The sequence below is a fragment of the Mus musculus genome, chromosome 4 (genome assembly GCF_000001635.26).
Source record: "Mus musculus strain C57BL/6J chromosome 4, GRCm38.p6 C57BL/6J".
NCBI classification, from domain to species: Eukaryota; Metazoa; Chordata; class Mammalia; order Rodentia; family Muridae; genus Mus; species Mus musculus.
This window is the reverse complement of record NC_000070.6, coordinates 135,410,677-135,434,933: the sequence shown is the minus strand read 5'-3', so window position 1 is coordinate 135,434,933 and position 24,257 is coordinate 135,410,677. Positions and strand designations below refer to the sequence as shown.

The 24,257-nt window shown below is 48.3% G+C and overlaps 1 protein-coding gene and 1 non-coding gene across 3 annotated transcripts; both read left to right on the top strand.

Annotated features, from left to right (window-relative positions):
- Positions 1-1,062: 1,062 nt before the first annotated feature.
- On the top strand, positions 1,063-22,626 carry Rcan3 (regulator of calcineurin 3). 2 transcript variants are annotated; one of them, XM_017320317.2, is made up of 5 exons: positions 1,063-1,322; positions 9,492-9,720; positions 14,515-14,688; positions 16,383-16,554; positions 18,336-22,626. In XM_017320317.2, exons 2-5 carry the CDS (start codon positions 9,526-9,528, stop codon positions 18,512-18,514), a joined length of 720 nt encoding a protein of 239 aa, XP_017175806.1. In that variant the 5' UTR covers positions 1,063-1,322; positions 9,492-9,525; the 3' UTR covers positions 18,515-22,626. The 2 variants fall into 2 exon arrangements, with proteins under 2 accessions (XP_017175806.1, NP_075356.1); NM_022980.4 differs by having other exon boundaries at positions 1,129-1,322; positions 9,489-9,720; positions 18,336-22,625.
- On the top strand, positions 18,301-18,379 carry Mir700 (microRNA 700). The gene has a single exon (NR_030481.1). It is a non-coding gene; the product is annotated as a microRNA 700 (primary transcript).
- Positions 22,627-24,257: the final 1,631 nt, after the last annotated feature.

Sequence of the window (24,257 nt, the reverse complement as noted above, 5' to 3'; positions counted from 1 at the left end):
CACTGTGATCCTGTGGGGGACACTATGGGAGTCACTCTGACGAGGATGCTATGCCCTGCATTTTGTGCCCATGACTCTCACCGAGTGACAACACTGTGTCCTTAGTTTTGACCCCCTTGTTTCATTTGTCCTATGAAGGGTCTTGCGTAAATGACAAAAGCTGATTTTCTATTTATTATTTGTTTATTATTCAGAAGGGCAGCCGTGTGGAAGTCAGAGAACACTTGCAGGAGTTCTCTCCTTCCATCACGTGCGTCCGGGGTTGGGAGCAAGGACCCTCAGAACTGAGCCATACGGCCTGGATAGCAGAGCAGAATCCTTCTAGCGGGAGCTGAGAGTTCTCCAGCTCTGTACCGTTCATCCAGTTTGTGAGCTGGAAGAGGGCACAGCTCCCTGACAGGCTGGTCTCAGCAACAGCAATTAAAATTAAAATGCCAGCCAGCCTCGGCGCTACTACTAGCCTAAACCCTGACCTAGACATAATTAATGTTCCATTATCTCCAAGGGAGATAAGCAAGACTGTGTGGAAAGGCAAACGCAAATATCATTAATATTGTACATCTGTGCTGGGTGCAATGGAGGGAGGGATGGGGCGCGCGCAGTCACACACCTGGTGACACCCATAGCACAGCCACGTCGCCATCGCCTCTACTGGGCGACGGGAGCTGCGGGGCGAGGTCGGGCACATCCGGCTGCCAGGTTCCTAGAAGGCTACCCCGGGTTAAGCTCACAGGAACCCGCCCCGAGAAGGTTCCTAGTATCCCGGCTAGCTGTTCCTGTCACTGTCACGTGAGGTCAGCAAAAAGAGAGAGAAAATGTTTCTTGGGGGCGGCGGATACCAAGGGGACATCAAAAGTCCCGTTCTGGAGGTCAAGGAAAGCCTCTGCCTTAAGAGTGCCGGCCCAGGGGGGGTGGGAAAAAAAAAAAAAAAGAGTGCCGGCCCAAGTCCCTCAAAGCCAGTGCCAGCCAGCCAAGAGGAGCAGGCGAATGCGCGCGCGCAGAACCCACCCCCGCCCCCAGAGCCCCGCCCACCACTCGGCGACTCCCGCCCACCCAGCTGTCAGCCCCGCCCTCCTGTCTGTGCGCCGGCGCAGCGCGCCCCCTGGGCGCGAGGAACCCAGGGAGGGCGCGAGGCGCGCGGGCCCGGGAGCGCGCGCGACGCTGGCAACCTCGCTCAGCCCTAGGTCACCGCCCGTGTCGCCGGCTGAGGCGGCCGCTGCGGCCCGCGTTGAGGGCGTGGTGGCTCCGGGTGGTGAGGGTCTGTCCGCCCCAGGCCGCGCTCGTGGGCATCCCCCCTCGGGCCTCTCCCCTCGAGCGCACAGGTGAGTCTCCCCTTCGCAGGGCGGGGCCGGGTCGCGGCCGCTCGGAACAGGTTTGCAGCAGCTCTGGGTGATGGATCCCCAGGATCCCTGAAAGTTAAAGCAGCCTCAGCTAGAGCAGCAGCTGCCCAGATCCTCCAGGAACCCCCTAGACGTTGCTAAGGACCAACCGCCTGATGCCCAGGATCTCCCCCAGCAGCTTCGGGGTAACGTCCTGCAAAACAACCCTCGCCCCCAGGTCCTTTCTCCTCCACCAGCAATTTCTCCACCCGCAGTTCGACTTTTTGAAAGATGTCAGGCCCAACCTGGCCCCCCCCTCCCGGAGGGCAGGGAAGGTGTGGCTAGTAAAACCCTCCTGGCAGCAGGTGGAAGCCCCACTCCCCTCTCTCCTCCCCTCCCCCAGGATGCAGGAATCCTCGTGCTTCTCTGCTTCCCTGGCATCTGGAAACTTGTCCGCTTCCTCTTGAACCCTTCAATAGCTGTCTGTTTCCAGGTTGTGGGGTTCCAGCTTCCGTGCGAAATCTCATCATCTCCTCTGGGGATTAAGATTCTAGCGGCTCACGTCCATGTTTCAGATTCAAACTAGGATTATGTAGAGTGATGTTTTATTGTAGGGTTTAAAACCAAATATATATATATTCGCGTCCCAATATTGAAGGCTATCTAGGACAATACATTTACTTGAACTTTTCGTAGAAGTCTCTCATCTACTAGTTGGCCAGAGAAGTAATTGACCATCTGTAGCTATGATTAGTGATTACTTTAAAATGTTATTTTAAGAACTGGGTGTGGCACACGTTTATAATATTAGCAAGTGGGAGACTAGTCTGGACTACATAATACGGTCCTGCCCAACAAAACAAAATAAAACCTATCTTAACACAATGCCATTACCTCTAGTCCAATATATCAATATGTAGTCCTATGAGATGGCTCAGCTGGTACAGACAGACACACTTACTGCAAAGCCTGACAGTTGGAGTTCCCGGATCCCGGGGATCAACATGGCAGGAGGAGAGAATCAGCTTTTGCAAGTTGTCCTTTGACTAATACCTGAGTGTTGCTGAGGCCACAGTCAAACACACATATAAACATTCAATAAATATATGTTAACAAAATAGTGTGCCGGGGGCGGGGGATGTCCACTGTTAAGAGCACCTACTGCTCTTGCACAGAACTGGGCTCTGAGTCCTAGCACCCGTATGTAACTTCAGTTCCAGGTGATCCCACCCCTCCTCTGACCTCTGAGGGCTTATGCACACACCTGATGCATGTACACAAACTCAGAAGTAAGTAAAAGGGCAGAATTTGAGGAATATATTAAGTCTCAGAGTCTGGGTGTTTATGCAGCATGCACAGTTGTTCATTTTGATGGGGATTTCACGTTAGCGTTCAGTTATACATTGGATGTGGGAGGATTATGAAAAAGATGAAATCAGTATCCTGTTACTCTTCACTGCAGCTTTCCAATTTGCTTCATTGGCAGCCAGTTTCCAAGAGAGGAGCTTTTAGTGTTTTGGGGGAACACAGATTTGATTTTTTTTTTTTTAACTATTCAATCATGCTATATTTTAAGGTTTTAAAACCTTGGAGTGCTCACTAACCCACGAGAAGCAATGCTGCATGATGTTACAGGAAGTGTGGGTCCAAAGGGGGGGTGGGCAGGCATGAAGATACTATAACTTAGAGCTCCAGACCTGCCACCCAGCTCCAAAAACCTACACAAAGCTCAGCCTGGCCTAGAGTGATGTAGTTCAATGGTAAAGCCCTTGACCGGCATGCTGGAGATGCCAGGTTCAATCCTCAATATGAAAACAGAGAAACAGAAAAACCCTCTCGCCATTGAGCTGCAGTAGCAGTGCCCTGAAGAGAACCGGCTCTGCTCGGGTGTCTGAGTTACATGCAGCAAACGGAATGGAGTCAGCTACTCTCCACAGCCTTGGCAGGCGGTGTTTACATTTCGTCTTTCTCATACTAACACACCGAGCAGGAATGTCACCAGTGATAGGGACAGTTATAGATTATCAATAAAAATGCGGTGACTTTAGGTCTTGAAAACAGAATACAGAAATGTAATTTTTAGGTTTTTAGAAGTTTATGTGTATGAGTGTCTTGTCTGCTTGTTCTGTGAGCCACAGACATGCCTGGGGTCCTCAGAAGTCTGAGGAAGGCATTGGCTATCCTGGGGTTGTGAGCCCCTGGGTGGGTGCTGGGAACTGAACCCAGGTCTTCTGCAAGAGCAAAAGCCATCTCTCCAGCTCCAGAAGGATAACTTTTAAAAATTCATGTTTTCAATTGTGTCTGTGTGTGAGTTTATGCACATAAGCACATATCTGTGGGGTCAAGAAGAGGACATTGGATCCTGCGGAACTGTAGTTACAGGTGGTTATGAACCACCAGAGGCGGGAGCTAGGAACCGAACTCTTGTCCTCTGCAAGAGCAGTACGTGCTCTTAACTGCGAAGCCATCCATCTCTCTAGCCCCCAAAATCTAGTCTCTATAACCGATTTTACATTAATGTTCCACCAACTTTATTATGTTGATTCTTGTCACTACTACTACTGAAAAGAAAAAAGAAGCCGGGCAGTGGTGGCACACACCTTTAATCCCAGCACTTGGGAGGCAGAGGCAAGCAGATTTTTGAGTTCGAGGCCATCCTGGTCTATAGAGTTCCAGGACAGCCAGGGCTATACAGAGAAACCCTGTCTCAAAAAACCAAATCAAGAAAAAAAAAAAAAAAGGTAGTAGAGTTCTACCTGAGAATGCTGGATGAGAGATGAGAGGGGAACCATGGTAGACCAGAGCCCCAGGGTTGGCAGGAGTTCCATTTGAAGCAAATCTGGCTAAGAGATTAGAATGTTCCCGGAGTTAGGAAACATAATATTTTGTTGACAAATTCTAGAGGAGAAAGAATTCACCTTTTCCTTGTCAGCTGAAATTGCTTGCCATTCAGCCCTGATGGCTTAGCTCTGTCCCCAGGCTGGTGCAGCAGAGCAGATGGTCAAGGTCTGTCCTTGGAGGCTTCCCACTCACGCAATGTTTGCATGAGGAAACCATTAGCCTAGCCTAGCGGGAAGCCAGCCAGGGCCGGGCAGCACTGGAGATGATGCTAGGCGGGGACCAGCACAGGTGGGGCTTGCAACAGTTGCAGGAATCAGCACTGGAGATGATGCTAGGCCTGGACCAGCACAGGTGGGGCTTGCAACAGTTGCAGGAATCAGCACTGGAGATGATGCTAGGCCTGGATCAGCACAGGTGGGGCTTGCAACAGTTACAGGAATCAGGAATAGAGCCTTTGTGCTGGGGACAGAACCCAGGGCCTCCTGATGCCAGGCAAGGCCTGGAGCTCTGAGCCTGGGCTTCAGCCCTGTAGTGTTTGCTTATTGCCCTCATGAAACCAAGGCTAGCTTATCTCTGTCCATACTTCTCTTTTCCATTTGAAATGCATTTAGCATGTCAGGAAATTCTAAAGTGATTGACAGTGTAGGCTTTTGAGCAAAAAACAAAACATCAAAAACTCTCACGTATTTTCATCAAGATAGCCGATATCTACCTAGAAATGGCAGATAATGTATGACATAAAATTCTGTGAGGCTCACACAAGGCCTGGTGGCCTTTTCCGGGCTGTTTTAAATCTGTCTTTACACTAGAAGCAGAGAACTAAGTCAGTGGCTGTTTGGGAGCTCGGTTTCCTGATAGGTCCTCTCTGCTTTCCTTGAGGTCATACTAAATGCTAGGGTTTTTCTCCCTTTATATTGTGATTTACTCAGTTTTTTTTTTCCTTTTTCATTCCATATTATAGTCTAAACATGAGTTCTAACAGTAGTTCTGGTACTATTGGGCTCCTTTCAACCAACAGGGAAACTCACATCAAGCTTGTGTTAAATAGTTGCTTAGCACAGCCGTGTGTGAAGTGTTACTCTGAATATGAGCATTATTTCTCCTAATATCTTTATTGGGTAAAAGATTATTGTTATCTCTATTTTGCACTTGAGGAACCAAGTAAAAAACCAAGGCAGGTTTGGTGAGCTGGCTCAAAGAGTAGAGGCATTTCCTGCCAAGCCTAACACAGCCCACGTTCCACATGGTAGGAGAAGCAACTCCTGAAAGCTGTCCTCTGACTCTCACACACAGCATGCCACACGCCGGCAGACACTCCACCACCACCACCACCACCACCACCAGAAACACATAGGTGGAGTAATGTGTCTAAACAGAGTCCTGCAGGGCCTCAGAGTTCCAGTGTTGAAGGTCTGAAGATGGATCCTGACCCCTTCTGGGGATACTTGAGGACTGATCAGATATGTTTAGAGTTCTGTGTATCTGCACAGTCTGTTATTTTAAGTATATAGAGCTGTAAGTCTCGGAGCAATATTATCATCTAATTTGATCTGGGCTTGATGGGATAGGCCTGTAATCCCAGCTAATGTGGAAGCTGAATCAAGAGGATCAAAAGTTCAAGTAAGAGGGGGCTAGAGAGATGGCTCAGTGGTTAAGAACACTGACTGCTCATCCAGAAGTTCGGAGTTCAATTCCCAGTAACCACATGGTAGCTCACAACCATCTGTAATGAAAGTCAATGCCCTCTTCTGGTGTGTCTGAAGACAGCTACAGTGTACACGTATTCATAAAAATAAATAACTTTCAAAAAAAGTTTCAAGGCCTGTCTAGGCCAAAGGGGTTATCCAGAGCCAGGCTGAACATTTTAACAAGATCCTGTCTCTCTGTCTCAAAATATGGGTACAGAGGGCTGAGAAAGAGCACAGTGGTAGAGCACTTGCCCAGTATGTAAGAGGCCCTGAGTCCATCTTAGTGCTACAATAGATGAGTAATTTTGGAGAAACAAAATCATTATTGTTGCCATTATTAGGATAATTAACAAAATTTGAATATAGACTAGAGTAGACAGTACTATTTTACCCTTGTTAAATTGATGGGTCTTGCTGTGTAGAAAAGGGATCTTGCTTCCATGCTGGCTTGGGAGTATTTGTATTATAGTATACTTTGTAATCACTGGTAAATAGTTTTAAAAGGCTGTTGGGTAACTCAAGATAAAAGATGTGTTGTTGCCGGGCATGGTGGTGCACGCCTTTAATCTCAGCACTCGGGAGGCAGAGGCAGGCAAGTTTCTGAGTTTGAGGCCAGCCTGGTCTACAAAATGAGTTCCTGGTCAGCCAGGGCTACACAGAGAAACCCTGTCTCAGAAAAAAAAAAGAAAAAAGATGTGTTGTTTTGTTGGAGAGAGTCTCTCTCTGTAACCCAGGCAGGCCTGGAATTTACTGTTTAACCCAGGCTGACCTCAAACTCCTGGCAGTCCTCCTGTCTCAGGCTCTTGAGGACTGAGATTACAGACGTGAGCCACTATGCCTAAGCCCATTTTTATCCTTTCTTTTTGAAGTTGTATCAAAGGAAAGTTAACCCACGTTGAAGGTAGAAAAACAGGAAATGAAGATACAACATTCTAAACCAAGCAAAGGATTGTTCCCTATGCTCTGTTTTTATGTCCTTCTCTGTCATATAGGAGGAAGGACCTTGAAAAAAGAAATAGTTGTAAAAAGTAGACTGGGAAGCCAGGCATGGTGGCACATGCCTTTAATCCCAGCACTCGGGAGGCAGAGGCAGGAGGATTTCTGAGTTCGAGGCTTGCCTGGTCTACAGAGTGAGTTCCAGGACAGCCAGGGCTCTCTGTGTGCCACCACGCCCGGCTTCTCACATCTTTTAAGAAGGGAAATAAATAAAATGGGGAATTTAAAAACAAAACAAAACAGAAAGAACTAATGCCTCTAATAGACAAGTTGCAAAGAGACCACTCTGCAAAGATAAACTAGATAGGCTACATTATTTCCTAAGCCACACAGCTTTCAGACATTTCTGTTCCTCGCCTTGTGCATGCATGCTCGGTGCTGGGCTGTGCCCCATTCTTTGCCTGAGGACGTCCTCCACAACCTCTTTGGGAGCCCATCTCTAATTCCTTACGGACCGGAATCTTCTGTCTGTGCTGACAAGCCAGTGACATGAGGCTCGGTGCTGTCTGCTTTTGCTCGGCTGCCCTTTCTAAGCAGCTGTGAGTCAGAAACTATGAGAGGACTTGGGAATTTGAAGGCCTGGGGAGTCTGGTCGCTAGGGCCGATTTTTAAACAGTCATGTAGGCTTAGAGCAGAGAAGGCAGCAGAGTGATGATAGAGTCCAACCTCTCCCTCATAAAAGCCACCGTGAGACATATTCCTGGGGGCCTCTCTTCAGACCCAAAGGTTCAGGCACAGCAATATAATTAATATAATCAGCTAAAAATTGTCAGACCTTGGGCTACCCGAATAAACCTATGTTTAGCACAAAGTTAAATATCTAATTGTAGATCTAGGGGAAAGGTTCCAATCCCCAAATATGGTCATCTGTGGATCCGTAGTTGTCAGCTGTAGAGGGCAGAGCCACCAAGAGGTGGCTCATAATTTCTTGGAGACATGGTATATTTCCGTGCTTCCCATGTCGTGCCGTGCAGATCCAGTTCTCGTTTCCCCCTGACTTTGGTGCTTCGTGGCTTAGGAGCGATTGTGTGAAAGGCAATGTGGTACTGCTACTGCCACCTGGGGAGACAGAATCAGGACACCAAGCTGAGGACTAAGTAGCCAACGGCTTCAGAGCAGACTGCGCAAAAACCCCAGAGAGGCATGGAGAGGCTGGGAGTGAAGGAAGGGACTCTGGGGCCTAGGGGCCTTCATGTCAGTAGTGAGGGAAGTTGAAGCCAAGAGAGACTGGCAGCCAGCTCATGAGACTAAGCCGTGGAGTGAGTGCAGCGAAGGAGACAAGCTAGGTGACTGAGCTCGCTCATGCTCACATGTGCGCTCTCTCCAGGAAGTGGGCAGGAAGAGAAGTAGGGGATGGAGGCAAGGTAGAGCAGATGGTGGGGACCCCAACATGAACAGGCTTGTGTGCCATGGAAGAGGAGCATTGGAGAATTCGATAGTGTAGTAGACAGGATGAGGCCTGTTGCAGAATGTGACTGGGTGGGCCTACAGGAGAACTGTTTGCCCCGCTGTCCCCAGTGCCTGGCAGTAGGTGCCCAGATAGTGACAGAAACAGGTATAGATGCTTCCCCCCCCCCCAAAGGTTGTCTTGAGTGCTTTAGAATAATGGGAGGCTCTGCTATTTTTATCCCATAGTTCGTAACCAGTAGGAAATGTAGTCTATGTGCATAGTGTAGCCATAGTGTATCTACAGCCTTGTGTCCTCACAAATGAAGGGGGAACTCAGAAGCACAGTCATAATAACCATGGCCGCTCAGTGTCCCTGCCACCCCTGGGCTTTCTTCAGTCCCATGCCACCACCATCTTGAAATACGTTGAGTCCAAAGGGCACCAGACACAGGCAGATTCTGTCCCAGGATTTTACAGAGGGACAGTATCAGCTTTAAGCCTCTGACTAAGTGCATCCCCTGGATTGTCTCCCAGCTTAAGTGTGTGCTGGGTGTGCTTGCATTGCGTGTTTCCTTTGTTTGTTTTTGTATTTGGTTTGGTTTGGTTTTTCAACTCACTCTGTATACCAGGCTGTCCTCGAACTCAGAAATCTGCCTGCCTCTGCCTCCCAAGTGCTGAGATTAAAGGTGTGTGCCACCACTGCCCGGTTTGCCTTGCATGTTCATGAACATCTTTTAAAGGGAACTCGGGGGTGGGAGCCTAAGTGACTTAATAACTTAGGAGTCTGCTCAGAAAAACCAGGCTGGGTAAGAAAGGCAGAGCCTCACAGACGGCATCTCGGTGCAGATGGCGAGCAGATCGAGTGGGTGTGATTCTGCTGGGCCACTTCCAGTGTTTGCACCTCAAACCCAAAACAAATATGTGAAGGCCGTGCTGGCTCCCACCTTCCCTGTCTCTGCTTGTAAACTCAAGGACATGTTGATATGATCGCTCCCATTACCCTTTCTATCCTGCACTTGCTTTTGGATTTGTTTTTTTGTTTTTTTCTGCTTCGTATTTCATTGTCTCTTAAAATCTGCTAAGCAAATCAGACTTGTAGACAGGAAAGTCACTCATGAGAGCTGGAGCTAACTTAAATACTGATTGATCTTTCCTGGATTACATCGTTTTGCTTGATGAATTGCTGTCGTGAGAAATAGATTGAGTGCCACATTACAAAGCCTTCAAGTTCTCCCTCCTCGGTTTTTTCTTTAAGAAGTATCTGGCAGGCATCCTAGAACTTTACAGAGAAGATGCTCCGAGACAGCCTGAAATCTTGGAATGACAGCCAGTCAGACCTCTGTAGCAGCGACCAGGAGGAGGAAGAGGAGATGGTCTTCGGTGAAAATGAGGACGGACTGGAAGAGATGATGGACCTAAGTGACCTGCCCACCTCACTCTTTGCTTGCAGTGTCCATGAAGCAGTGTTTGAGGTCCAAGAGCAAAAGGTAGGCACACACCCTGTCCCTGCGCTCACACTGTGGGAAGCAAAGATAGCTTTGGCCCCTGAGCCTGTGACATTATATACACAGTGTGTATCACGCTGGCCCCTCTCTGTGCCTTAGGAGAGTCTCAGTGTGCCACCGTCAGGCATAGTTCAGAGCCAGTCCTCCCACCACACTGGAAGAACAATGAACTAGTGAACTCTGAGTCAGGGCGATACCTGGCTAAGAATGCACATTTTGCTGGGCAGTGGTGGCACACGCCTTTAATCCCACCCAGCACTACTGGAGGCAGAGGCAGGCGGATTTCTGAGTTTGAGGCCAGCCTGGTCTATAAAGTGAGTTCCAGGACAGCCAGGGCTATAAAGAGAAACCCTGTCTTGAAAAGTCAAAAAAAAAAAAAAAAGAATGCAGTTTTTATTCATTCACTTATTCATGGAGTTTTGGAGACTAGAATTGAAGAAAAGCTATTTAAATATTTTACTTGAAGATATTAAATATACAGAATGTGTTTCGTTAGCACATTTTATTTGTGTACAGGGCCTGTCTCTGCTCTTGGGTACCTTTCTTCCCTCCACTAAGTCTGCCTTTACCTAACATGCTACTGTTGTTTGACAGAAGAACTTTGTAGCTCAGGCGGAACTGGCTGTGTGGCCCAGGCTTGCCTGGGATTGGCCTGTGGTGCAGCTGAAGGCTCTAACTCCTGAATGCTAGGATGTGTCCAAGTGCTGTTGCTGCTGCTTTTTTAAATTTTATTTATTTATTTATTTATTTATTTATACCTGGCTTCTTCCTCCTTGTCTTCTTGCACTCACTAAAGAGGCAGCTCAGCTTTCTCCTGGGGCTTATGGGGACTATGAGGCTATGAGGAATAGTTATTAGCTCATAGTTAACATTGCTCTTATTGCTCTTTATGGCTTTAAAGGAAAAATGGATTTCCTTTTAAACTACTTATTATTGACTTGCAAAGTGTCTGTGTGTATCCAGCACACGTTCATAAAAGCCTACATAGCTGTCTTTCTTTTTTTTCTTTCTTTAAGACTTAGTCTCACTGTGTATCCCAGACTGACATCTGGGCGATCCTCTTCAGCCTCCTGAGCACTGGGATTACAGGCAGAAGCCACCACTCTAGACTTGGCCTTTAAATGGTCTAGTCTGTATGCAAAGATTTTTCCCTTTCAGTGAGAGTGGCTCTCACTCTGTAGCCCAGGCTGGGCTTCCTTCCAGTGTCTTAGGGACAGAGCTGGATACATGCTCAGATACCTGGGTGCTCAAAGGCCTGCAGAGTAAGGCTCCATGCCCATTAGGTTGGGGGACAGTGTGCATTGTTCAGCTTCTGAGTCCCAGGGCGGACAGTCCTGTAGTCCATCGGGGTGTCAAGGACACAGGTTCACAGCCAGGTTCAGCAAGTCTCTCGTAGGGACAAGTGGCCTTGAGGAAGACCTGTGAGAATTAGAACTTCAGCAAAAAAACGAATCTTCAGCCAGAGAAAACCAGATACACTGAGACTAGTTAGACAGTATGAGGCAGGGAAGAGCAACAGGCATTCTGTATGACTGACTCTCAGTCTCTCAGCACCCGAGTCAAGAACCCTAGGCTGGGAGGTGGGTGTTGGGCCTCCCTGCAGAACATTGCGATGCAGAGTGGAAGTTGCCTCTTACGGGGTTTCAATCCTAGGGCTTCGGAGCAAAGAGTGGCATTTGAAACTGCACTGGGCTCAGGAGTGTGATGGGGAGGTTCAGGGCTCCTTTCTGGAGATGGGAGCCTGTGCGGTGCATGGGGGTTGGGGTCGGGGAGGCATGGCCAGCCACAGAGGGGTTCTTTTCTGGTTGTTTTACTTACAAATGCTGTTTCTTTGCCCAGTTTAGCCACAGGTCAGGAATCTGAAGCATCTCTCCTGCTTTCTCTTTTTTTAAGAGCTCTGAATTTCATATTAGAGATAATTTGTGTGTGTGTAAGAAAGCACATGTATTTAACCCAGCCCTTTGTATCTATCAGTGGATGTAGCATCCCCAAGTTCAAACAATCGCTGATGGAAAATATTCTGCTAAAAAAAGAATTATCTAGGCTAGGTGGTGGTGGCACACGCTTTAATCCCAGCATTTGGAAGGCAGAGGCAGGAGGATCTCTGGATTCAAGGCCAGCCTGGTCTACAGAGTGAGTTCCAGGACAGTGAGTTCCAGGCTGTGGAGAGAGGTCCTGTCTCAGAGAGAGAGAGAGAGAAGGAGGGAGGGAGGGAGGAGAGATAGAGAGAGGGAGCAAGAGGGAGAAGAAAGGGGTTGTTTCTGTACTGAATACCCCATTCCTAAGCAATGCGGTATAAAAACTGCCCACCTTGTGTTCTGAGTTGTAGGTCATCTAGCAGTGGTTTAACACATTGGGGAAGTGCACAGACCCTTTGCCGATACTCTCCTCTTTATAGCCGGCACTTACTATACAAGCATGTTGGACTTGAGAGGATCTTAGGACCATTTTATCTGAAAATCATAGTCACAAGATTTTGGGGACAGGGGGCTGGTGAGATGGCTCAGTGGGTAAGAGCACCCGACTGCTTTTCTGAAGGTCCAGAGTTCAAATCCCAGCAACCACATGGTGGCTCGCAACCATCCCTAACAAGATCTGACTCCCTCTTCTGGAGTGTCTGAAGACAGCTACAGTGTACCTACATATAATAATAAATAAATCTTTAAAAAAAAAAAAAGATTTTGGGGACAGTGAGATGGCTCTCTGGGAGAAGGTGCTTGTTGCTTAGTGACGTCAGCCTGACAGCCTCCCTAGAAACCCACAGAAAGGTGAACGACCCTCTATGAGTTCCACACTCAGCTGCCCACACACCCACGTGTGCACACAGATAACAGTAAGTACACACTCAACTTCAAGAGTCACGGGGCAGAGCTTCAGACCTGTGAATCTACTTCAGGGGGGTGATGTGGAAAAGGTTTGACTCGGCAGAAGCTTGAGTTCTTGTTGGTTTTCTCTTGTTGGTGCTGTGTTTTGTTTTGTTTTGTTGTTGTTTTGGATCTTTGTTTTATTTATGTGTATATGTGAGTGAATCCCTAGAGAGAAACCAGGTGAGCGTAATGGACCCCTGGGAACTGGAGTTGATGGTTGTGAGCCACCTGCTGTGGATGCTGGGAAATGAATCTGAGTCCTCTGTAAGAGCAGCAGATGTTCTTAACCACTAAACCATCTCTTCAGCCCCGGTTTTCATTTTTAAAACCATTGGAGGGGTATCTGTATCCCAGACCGTGTGTGCTTGTGTGTCTGCACGCACGTGTGTTCCAGTGTCTTAGGGTTATTGTTGCTGTGATAAAACACCATGACCAAAGCAACTCGGGGAGGAAAGGATTTATTTGTCGCACACTGCCACAGCACTGTTCGTCACTGAAGGAAGTCAAGACAGGAACGTAATTAAGCAGGGCAGGTACCTGGAGGCAAGAGCTGATGCAGAGGCCATGGAAGGTGCTGCTTACTGGCTTGCTCTGCCTGCTTTTTTTAAAAATAGAACTCAGGACCACCTGGACTATGTGAGACCTAGTCTTTAAAAAGCAAAAGGTAGGAAGTGATTTACCTGCGTTAGATTGTGTGCACATGCTAAGTGGGTGTTGTTCAGATTCTACGAGGAAGAAGTCAAAGGAGCCCTCGCCAGTGTCAGACATAAGCATGCAGACAAATGCCTAGAACTTCGAGGAAGCAGGGAAGGGTCTGAGTGCCAGACACTCCTGTCTCCCGTGAGAGGAATCACTGCTGGGTATGTTGGTGCCTTGACAGCAGCCATGCCATGCTCCTGTTCTGTGTACAGCCGCGTGTGTGTGTGTGTGTGTGTGTGTGTGTGTGTGTGTGTATGTGTGTTGTCTTACACATCATAAATATTTTATAATAACCTTTGAACCTGCAGTATCTAACAGAGGTAGCCATTGTTAAGTCCGTGCAGATTGCAGACTTGAACACGTGAGTCACGGTGTATCTATTGCATGTAATTTTAAAAAGCCCACGCATGGTCCGGCTAGGCTCTAGAATCGGTAGCCTTCCTCCTTGCCCAATGCGGGAAACCGGCCATCTGGCCCTGGTTCCCTGGCCTGGCTTGCTAAACCAGCCAAACGCCTGGAGCTACCTCTCCTGTTCCACAGACCGACCACACCTGGTGGTCTGCAACATCAACCACCAAAGACAGCCCCGCAGTTTCAGTCTCTCTCTTGCCCATCTAAATCGTCACAAATGGAAAACACTAGACAGCCAAATTAATTATTGATTTACCGGCAGATTTGTATTGGTAAATCTCCAAACCCAATATGCCCATGCCAAGAACACACAACTCAGTTAATAATATTTATAAACTATAAGCCTAGACTGGGCAGATCGACCACTACACTACTCTAGTCCCCAGCTGTGAGATCCCTTGCTACTTGCGGCTCCTCTAGGCCACGTGGCTCTCCTCCATCCTCCTTTCTCTGTGCCTTCATCTCATCATCCTTTCTTCCTTCCTCCTCTTCTCTAAAACTTCCAGCCCCACCTTTTTCTTCCATGGCCCAATCACAGGCTCTAGCCATTATTTGACCAGTTAAAATGGGGAGCAGGGTTCCCATGTTATCACCTGAGTAGTGATCCGCTCCTCGCTGGGGCCAGGATTAGCATCAAAATACAAACAGCACCAAGGCAATCTACAATAGGTAGCAACTCTGAACACCAGTGAGAAAGGAGCCGCAGCGCCCACGCGAGCAACATAGGGAGTTTGTCTGGCGGCTTCCCCTTAGCAGGTCTCCCGTTAACAGGAATATTCTGTCTTCCCTCCCGGTGCAGGAGAGGTTTGAGGCCCTGTTCACCCTCTACGATGACCAGGTCACATTCCAGTTGTTCAAGAGCTTTCGCAGAGTGAGGATCAACTTCAGCAAGCCCGAGGCTGCGGCAAGAGCGCGGATAGAGCTCCACGAGAGTGAGTTCCACGGACGGAAGCTGAAGCTTTACTTCGCACAGGTAATGGCCGTTCTGCGCCTGCGCACACAGCCTGCTCCAGTTCCCGCTCCAGCACGGGGTCAGAGGTCTGTGAGGTCAGCAGTCACGTGAGCCAGGGCTGCCGTGCTTTTTCTGACTTTACACATACGTCATTTCATGTATTTTAAGAGCACATTGAGCCTCTGTTCTTGTTTCTCTGAGACGAACACCTAAGGGATTCGTTTTTCTGGCGATTTTGCTCAGCTAGGGCTCTGTGAGGGAAGTCCTGATACTTCGAGGTTGGCAGATTAAACACTGTGCATCTAAAATGGCACCGAGAACATGACATCCGTGGGAAAACAGAACAAAACCTTCAAGGGTCATCAAGATGGCCCAGGGGGTGAAGGTGCTTGCCACCAAGCCTGGCAGCCCGAGTTTGATCCCAGGAACTCATCCACGGGTGGAAGGAAAGAACCAACCTGTGTCCTCTGAGGACCACATATGCAGTTTTCTCTCTTCTGAGACAGTAGTGTGTTTGTTAGTCAGCCCTTCCCAGCGAATTAGTTACTGGGATGAGACACTGTGACCAAAAGCACCCAGGAGACAAAAGGTGTATGTACTTTACTTATAATGAATCACCATTCATTGAGGGAAGCCAAGGCAAGAACTCAACCTGGGCAGAAACCTGGAGGCAGAGGCCATGGAGGGGTGCTGTTTACTGGCTCCTCGGCCTACTCAGCCTGCTTTCTTTTTTTTGTTTTGTTTTTTGGTTTTTGAGACAGGGTTTCTCTGTATAGCCCTGGCTGTCCTGAAACTCACTCTGTAGACCAGGCTGGCCTCGAACTCAGAAATCCGCCTGCCTCTGCCTCCCGAGTACTGGGATTAAAGGCGTGTGCCACTGTGCCTGGCTTCAGCCTGCTTTCTTATAGAACCTAGAACCACAACCCAGGCTGGTATCATTCACAATGGGCAGGGCCTTCCCCACATTGGTCACTAAGAAAACTTCCTGCCTGCAGTCAGGTCTTCTGGAGACATTTTCTCAGTTGGGTTCCTGTCTCTTGATGACTAAAGCTTGCATCAGGTTGACATATAGTAGCCAGCACACCCACTCACACCACTAGCAAATACCTGGGAGAGTCAGCTGTAAAGGAGAAAAGTCTCGGCTTGTGGTTTGCAGGTTTCAGTCTGCATGTGATTGGCACTTTTCCTGTGAGCCTGCTGTGCAGTAGCACATAGGGGCAGAGCAAAGCTCTTCACTTCGTTCATGGGAAGGGGGAAGAGTAAGGGGTTGGGGTTCCACTGTCCCTTAGGGTATGTCCCCATGACTAAAGGCCTCCCTGCCTCCTGAAGGCTCCCAGTTTGACCTCTCAGGGGAGCAAGCCTCTATCTACTATGTAGAGCCCAAGGGTCACTTAGAGCCCAGACCACAGAGTAGCACGTTTATCAAGGGTCCAGGGCCTGTGGCCACTTCCAGTCCACCACCTGGAAGGTCACAGACAGTTTGAGAGACAGTTTTAATCACCCCTCCAAGAAAGTAACAATTACCATAAAGTTGGAAATGAAAGCCCTGTGGTGATGGTGCAGGCCTTTAATCTAAGAACTGGAGGCAGAGACCGTGAGATCTGTGAGTCAGGCCTACAGAGTGAGTTCCAGGACAGCCAGGGATACACGGAGAAACCCTGTCTCAGAAAAAGAAAAGAAAGGACAGCTGCTCACAAGCACGCCTTTCCCTGCAGGTGCAGGTGTCCGGGGAGGCCCGGGACAAGTCCTACTTACTGCCACCACAACCCACCAAGCAGTTCCTCATCTCCCCTCCCGCCTCACCCCCCGTGGGGTGGAAGCAGAGTGAAGATGCGATGCCAGTGATCAACTATGACCTGCTCTGCGCTGTCTCCAAGCTGGGCCCAGGTACTGCATTCCACCTTCGCTCTCCGAGTCCTCGGACATTGCTGTTCTGTGTGTTGGAGACTGTGTGCAGTATGGGGTGCAGAGCCCAGCAACACCAGCACCGTCCAGTGGGCGGTGTGGCCACACCAGTCTGAGTTCACACTCGAGCTGTACACTTTCCAGTGCTGTGGTCCTCAGCCAGTTGCCTAGCCTGGGTTATCTGAGTGTGTTCTAAGGATTAAACGCTGTCTGCAGCGTGATAACTTTAGCCATTCAGCCAGAAGTTAATATAGGCGGTTAGTGAACATCCTCACTGCTTTCTCTCTGCAAGCCAGTCAGCACAGTGTCTGTCGTTTGGCAGCTGCTTTGGGTGACAGTGACAATGACCTATCACCCTTCCAAAGTTCTATCTCTCTCTCTTTTCACTTCTTACTTCCTTCTTTTCTTGCTCGGTCTCACTCATCTTTAATACTGCAAGAAGCCGATTCTTCTAGGGCACTTCAGAGGCTTTTGAGAAGGCACTCTATGCTCCTGGGCGGTTGAGCTCTTCGATGGCAGAGGCCCTACCGTAGACACCGCTGCCTAGAGCTTAGCCAGTGCCTCCCATGGCGCCCCAACACCACTGTGAATTTAACTATCCCACCTTAGTTATCTATAGAACAGCAGTTAGCATTTATGTTAACATTTTAATTAGTATTTATGTAATCTAATCAATGGGTTCTCGTCTTCTTCCTGAGCACAAAGCCAGAGTAAGCATAGAACAGAAGAGACAAGAAGAGAAGAGATAGGAAGAGACAGGAGCTGTTTGCAAAGCAAGCCCTCCCCGAGTGAAGGAAGCTGTGTATATTCATACAGTGGCATGTGCACTCCTGAGCACGCGCAGTTGAAAATCATGGAGATGAACATGGTGGACAGGGTGTGCTTGGGTTCGCTTGCACCATGAAGTTTCACTTGAAAATAAGAGAAGGATGGTTTTAAGGTGTGTGCTAACAGGAGTCTGCCTTGAAGGTGCCTGAAGTGCTTGGATTTAACTCCTAGGGCTCAGGACAGAAGGGACGGTGTCTTTATTTATTTATTTTTTAAGACTTATGTATATGAGTACATTGTAGCTGTACAGATGGCTGTGAGCCTTCATGTGGTTGGGAATTGAATTTTTAGGACCTTTGCTTGCTCCCATCAACCCCCCTCGCTCTGGTCGGCCCTGCTCGCTAGTCCCTGCTTGCTCCAGCCCAAAGATTTATTTATTATTATATATAAGTACACTGTAGCTGACTTCAGACGTACCAGAAGAGGACATCAGATCTCATTGCGGGTAGTTGTGAGCCACCATGTGGTTGCTGGGATTTGAACTCTTCGGAAGAGCATCAAGTGCTCTTACTCACTGAGCCATCGCATTAGCCCGACAGTGTCTTTACAAATAGAATTTCTGCAGGGCATGGTGGTACTCAACTTTAACAGCACTTGGGAGGCAGAGGCTGGCAGCTCCCTGGGAGTTCCAGGTCAGCCTGTCTACACAGTGAGCCTAGGCCAGCCTGGGCTACATAGTGCGACTCCAGGGAGTTTTTGTTTTTGTTTTTGTTTTTTTTAAATGCCAGCACTTGGGAGATGGAAGCAGAAGAATTAGAGTTCAAGGTCAGCCTCAGCTACAGCAGCAAGTTTCTAACTGGCCCAGATTTCATGAGACGCAGTCTTAAAAAAAAAAAAAAAAATCAGCCACTGAATGACGTAGTAGAAGAGGAAGTTGGGAGATAGAAGAACTTGATTTCCTTCACTGGGAGTAAGGCTCCTTCCTGTGCTTGCAGGGGAGAAATACGAACTGCACGCGGGAACCGAGTCCACCCCCAGTGTGGTGGTGCACGTCTGTGAGAGCGAAACTGAAGAGGAAGAAGACACAAAAAATCCAAAACAGAAAATCACGCAGACGCGGCGCCCGGAGGCTCCCACGGCGGCACTGAGTGAGCGGCTGGACTGTGCACTCTGAGCGGCTGCGGTGCCTGCCGCGCCTGCCTGTCCCACCACTACAGCTGCGCCTGTCTAGGAGCACAGCCCAGGGATGCTGTTGCATCCGTCAGGCAGTTGGGCCAGCCTCCCCAGGCCAGAACGTGGGGTGAAGTAGCAGATTCGGCCAGCTGTTTGAAATTCTGAACAGTATTCTCAATGGCACTTTAAGTGACAAGGTTAGCCCTGACCATGTGGCACCTGTCTCCTCCCCCAGAAATATTAGTTCCCTTGAACCTGTAGAGCATTGGGTACCACAGGCCAGAACTAGAGTCACCCAGTGCACTGCCATTTTTACAGATTTAAAAATTAGTCTTACGGTTTCAGTACTTTGGTGTGGGTATTTTTGTACAGGTGTGGCAGTGTCTTAACAAATATATTGAGCAAAGGCTGAGTGTTGTTCAGTAGACATGACCTTTTTTTTGTTGTTGCATGAGAAGAAACCCGAGATACAAAATCATTTGTAGAAGTCATTTCTCACAAGTATTTTTTCACTAGCTTTGAGGATGAAAGGCCAAATGACTGAGATTGTCAGATCCAGATATCGTGGGCAGATGTGCTCTTAGCTCTCCTGGCTGTCCGTCTGTCCTGCCTCTCTTGGCAGTCAGTGACAGTGGTGTACAGGACTCTGCTCCCAGCTCAGCCCTTCCCAGCCTCGGCTCTGCTGGAGGAATCTCCCTTTGCCAGTGGGATGTGTCACCGGGAAGCTTGGCTGAGGACTACAGAGTTGGAGTCTGTGGGGCAGCTCTTCAGTTACTCTCTTGACCCTCCTAATGCCGGCCTGCTACTGCTTGAGGTTTCCTGTGCTGTGCGTGTAATCAAGGACGTTAGTCGTCTTAACTTTAGAAGATAATGATAAGACTTTGTGAAGACCGCTTTAAATAGGGAGAGCCAGTTTGCTTTTGTTTTCTTCAAAGACAGGGTTTCACTTTGTAGCTCCTGGGCCTCAAGTCCTCTGTGATCCTCCTGCCTCAGCTTCCCAAGTGCTGGAATTAGAGGGGTGAGCACCACACATTTCAAAGTTTTCCATTCAAGTATTTCAGCTGTTCAGAAAGAAAAATCACCTGTCCTTTCCCCCATGGATTAGGGAAAGTAATCATTCTTTTGGGGGTGGTTGGGTTTGTTTGTTTGGTTGGTTGGTTGGTTGGTTGGTTGATTTTGAGATAAGGTTTCACGCTGTAGCTCATGCTAGCCTGTCACTCATTATGTAGCCCAAGCTGGCCTTGAGGCCCAGACCACTCTCTTTCCTCAGGCTCTGTTTGTTTGGATTGTAGGCATGGGCTTGTTGTAGTCTATGCTTCCTCCTTTAACAATCATTTCCACCTTTGCTTGCAGTTGGCCCTCAGGTAGAATTGCTTCTTACACTTGAAGATGTGTTGTTGGGGCCTCCATAGGTCACTCAGCATCACTGGTCCCTTGCAGACTTTCCTGCCTTTGAGTGCTGGGCTACAGGTACATCAGCTGCTCCACTCATCAAGTATTCAGAGCTGGCTGGCCTAGGTGAAGGGGCTGGGCATAGAACAGAGAGGAACATAGCTGCAACTGCAAAGAAAAGAACGTAGAGAAATGAAGCCATGAGAGCCGTGTACTTTGCGTGACATGTTAGGGCTGAGTCCTTTTGTGGTAGGATTGATTTCATGAGCGTGCATGCATGAGCTCACACACAAACACACGCACACAGGTGCATTGTCTGTCATTAAAACCGGGTCCCATGTAGTCCAGGTTGACCTCAAACTTGCTGTGTCCCAAGGATGACCCTGAACTGCTCCTCCTGCCTCTGTCTCATAAGTGCTAGGACTGAGGGTGTGTGCCACCATACCTGACAAGAACAGGAGAGTGTCCCTTGCCTTCAGGTCCTGTGGAATGCTGAATTCTGCGTTTGCCATTGGGAGCCCTCCGTGCAGATTCAGTTGCAGATTACGATTCCACCCGCATTGGTTTTTAGATCCAAGTCATCTGTCAGATAAAGTGAGTTTGGTTTTGAGGTGACAGCTCAGTGTGGCCCAGGTTGGTCTCAAACGCCAGGCCTCAGTGGGTCTTCCCAGTTGACTGGATGCAGGCACACAGCTGCTGTAATCCTGAGACTTTGGAGGCGAATGCAGTAGATCAAGAGTTCATCCTTGGCTTACAGTGCTTTGCAGTGCTGAGCTCGGCAGTGTACTTCATTTGATTGTAAGGTAGACCCTAGCTGCCAGCAAGTGTGTTCTCACAGTTGGGGAGTTTGTGTGTTCCCCGTTATACAGTACACGTTCTCTCTAATTTTCTATGTGATCATAACCCTGTTTTAAAATTTGTCTTGGCTTTCATTTTCTACCCCTCAATGAAAGAACATTCTTTTTTTTTTTAAGTCAAGAAGTTCAAATCTGCATACTTGATGCTACCTTGGCCACTGGCAGTTGTGTTGCCACCTTATCTGGGTTCCCTGGATAGTCACATTCATGCCATGTGTTAGAATTTACATGTTAAAATGTAAACAGTAGTGAGAGCGGAGCCAGGCACAAAGGATGCATGGAGTTAAAGGTTCTACGGAATGTCCCTCTCCCTCGGTTTAGAGAATCAAGTTCTATTCCAGACTAACGGTGGGCCTGGGCTTTATATTTTTATGTAAACTATTTTTAGACTGGAGGATTTGGTTTTCAGAGGAAAGCTTTACGCATAATTAAACCATGGGAGTGTACTGGATTCTTTGATGCCTTGGGTTCACACCTACCTGCTTGCCTTCTTCTCTATAGAGCCTGAGACCTCACCCCGGGTCACCTCCAGCCTCCCTCTGTGCTCCATAATACATCTATCTTAAAGGAAACCGTTGTCTGGGTGTGGTGGCCCTGGCCTGTAATCTCAGCCTGCAGGAGACTGAGGCAGGAGGATTGAGAGAACGGGGCTAGCTTGGGCTACATGAGTTAAACCGTCTCAGAATAAGGTTTTTCCTTTTTCTTGGTGTGACAGTACAGAGCAACTGGGAAAATATTTACTTCTAGCCAAGAAGTCTGTTCTGGACTCATTCTACACAAACTTAAGTACACACACAGAGAGAGTACGATGTATGAACCTTGAGCAACCACATGACAAATGACTGTTGGTGTTTCAAACTCCCTTCAAGAGTGTGTTCTCCAGAAAAGCCATCCCTCTCAGAGTGCCACTGTTTCCCTCAGTCTTGAGTGGAGCGCAGTTCATAGTCAGGATTACCGTGTATTCAGCACAGTGACATAGGCTGTCCTCTCAGCGCTTGGGAGGCAGAGGTACCAGGGCTTGGCAAGCTTAAGGCCAGCCTGGGCCATGTACCGAGACCCTGTCTAAAAACAAGGGGATTCCTGGGTGTCCAGGTATCCCAGGGACAGATAACAGCAACTGTGCATCTTGTCCACGGCTGGGAACGTGCCGTATTCCTTCCCTGTGGTTTCTAGTCAAGGCTAGAAGTGATCCCAGATACGGTCAGCATGCAGACACCACCTACTCACTCGGGTTAGTGCTTTCTCTTGGAAACCTGCAGTTCTTGAAGTGGGTCCCGAGACCCTTGCAGGTCCCACATGGCCTGACCTGACCGGATGTGCGTTTATGACACAGGGGGGTTTCTTTTCTATCTATGCAGATAATTTGTGGTTTTCTGTACCGTTCCCTGTTGGCACCCCTCTTCCTAAGTCCAATTGAGGACTAAGGGACCACAGGTCTCAGTCCTGTGCCGTGCTGTGCCCTCTGCTGTCAGCCTCTGAGTATCTATTCACGTCATGTGTGTCTTTGACGTGTGAGAACGCATTCACAGCTGTTGCACATTGATCCCCACAACTGAACCTGCAGCTGGATTAAGTCCCGAATCCAGCATGTCTGTAATCCCCTGGTCTGTGCACTGTAGTATGCTCGCTGCACGTGTGGAAACTGGTCAGTGAGCCTCATCCGTGTGTCCTGTGATTTCAGTATCGTTGATCTGATGGGCCACAGTTCATTATCAGCTTCAACTGTCCTGTGTCCTGAGGCTTTCGAACATTCCTTGTCCTGTAAGGAGGTGACAGAGGCAGACTGTGACCCGGAAGACACTTGTGATTACCTGTAACAAACGTTGATGTTGAAACTAATAAAGAATTGTTGTTTTTTAAGTCAGCTCATTGAGCAGTCTCTTCAGTGTATATACTAGGACTGACTAGACAATAATGTAGGGCTACACATTGTGAATTCCAGGACAGCCAGGGCTATACAGTAAGACCTTGTCTCAATTAAAAGTAAACAGCTGTTCTATTTAGAAAGGAGCAGAACTCTCAAGAGGGTAGCACCCCAAATTCCTAGCCCCCAGGCCCACCCTCACCCCACTCACATTTACCAGAAGATGCCAGAGGCAGTAAGTAGCCTAAGTCTCAGTGGGTCAAAATCAACGTGTTTCTAGACTGCATAGTCGTGTCCTTGTTCTAGTGCTCTGAGCTCTGTCTGGTGGAACTCTGTAATCCTCCTGGAAGTATGTTAGGACTCAAAGGTTCTTTATATAGTTTTGAATAAAATGAACACAAAGCAAGCCGATGGTTCCACTTCCGTGGCTGCCTCTCCAGGCTGGTCTGCAGAGCTGCCACCAGGTGGCACTGTGCTTCCAGGTTGGGGCCTTGAGCTCTGCTTAAGGCTCTACTATAACTTGGGGTTCAAAAGGACCTTAGAAGGTAGGTCTAGTGCTTAGCTGGCATATACTGCGCCCCAGGCCTAATCCCCAGCACCCTGACAACACCCACCCAAACCCCTACCATCATGATCAAATCTCATTTGGTTGATAACAGTAAGCAGAAAAGACATTACAAACCGAAAAAGAAGCCATTTTTGAAAACACAGACTAGAGGTCTGAGGTGTGACCTACCTGGCAGAGTGCTTTCCTAACTTTCACAAGACCCTGTGTTGGATCCCAAGCCACCTTGGTGGCACAGGCCTATAATCCTGACACTTCTGAGGCAGGAGGATCAGGAGTTCAAGGTCATCCTTAGCTACATAGCCTGGGCTACATGATGTCAGCCTGGGCTACGTGAAGCCGTGTCTCCAAATAACAAAACAGTACGGGATAGGACTAACCATGGTCATGTATGTCTAAAAGGTCAGTTCTTTGGATTTAGACTCAAGAGGATCAGTTCAAGGTCACCCTTAACTATATACAAGTTTGAGGCTAGCCTGTGCTCCATGAAATCCTACCTCTAAAAGCCATGAAATGAAAAAGTACAGACTAGAAAATATAAGAATGAAACCTAACTTCGAAGTTAACCTCCTAAAAATAAGCTGATTTCAAAGCTCATCAGCGGGCTGGAGAGATGGCTCAGCGGTTAAGAGCACCGACTGCTCTTCTGAAGGTCCTGAGTTCAATTCCCAGCAACCACATGTGGCTCACAACCATCTGTCATGAGATCTGACTCCCTCTTCTGCTGTGTCCGAAGACAGCTAGCCTGGTCTACAGAGTGAGTTCCAGGACAGCCAAGGCTACACCGAGAAAACCTGTCTTGAAAAAAATCAAAAAACCATAAATAAATAGATAGGTAGATCGATTGATTGATCGATCAATCAATCAATCAATCTTTGGGCTGGAGCGAGCCAGGTTGACCGGAGTGAGCAGGGCTAACCGAAGCGAGCAGAGGTCCTGAATTCAATTCCCAGCAACCACATGATGGCTCACAACCATCTGTACAGCTACTCACATACAGCAGTGGTGGCGCACACCTTTAATTCCAGCACTTGGGAGGCAGAGGCAGGTGGATTTCTGAGTTTGA

Excerpts from the sequence above, each read along its gene's own strand:
- Rcan3 (XM_017320317.2), top strand. The coding sequence starts at position 9,526 with ATGCTCCGAGACAGCCTGAAATCTTGGAATGACAGCCAGTCAGACCTC. Across the intron at positions 14,689-16,382 it reads TGAAGCTTTACTTCGCACAG|GTGCAGGTGTCCGGGGAGGC; the intron begins GTAATGGCCGTT and ends CTTTCCCTGCAG. Across the intron at positions 16,555-18,335 it reads TGTCTCCAAGCTGGGCCCAG|GGGAGAAATACGAACTGCAC; the intron begins GTACTGCATTCC and ends CTGTGCTTGCAG.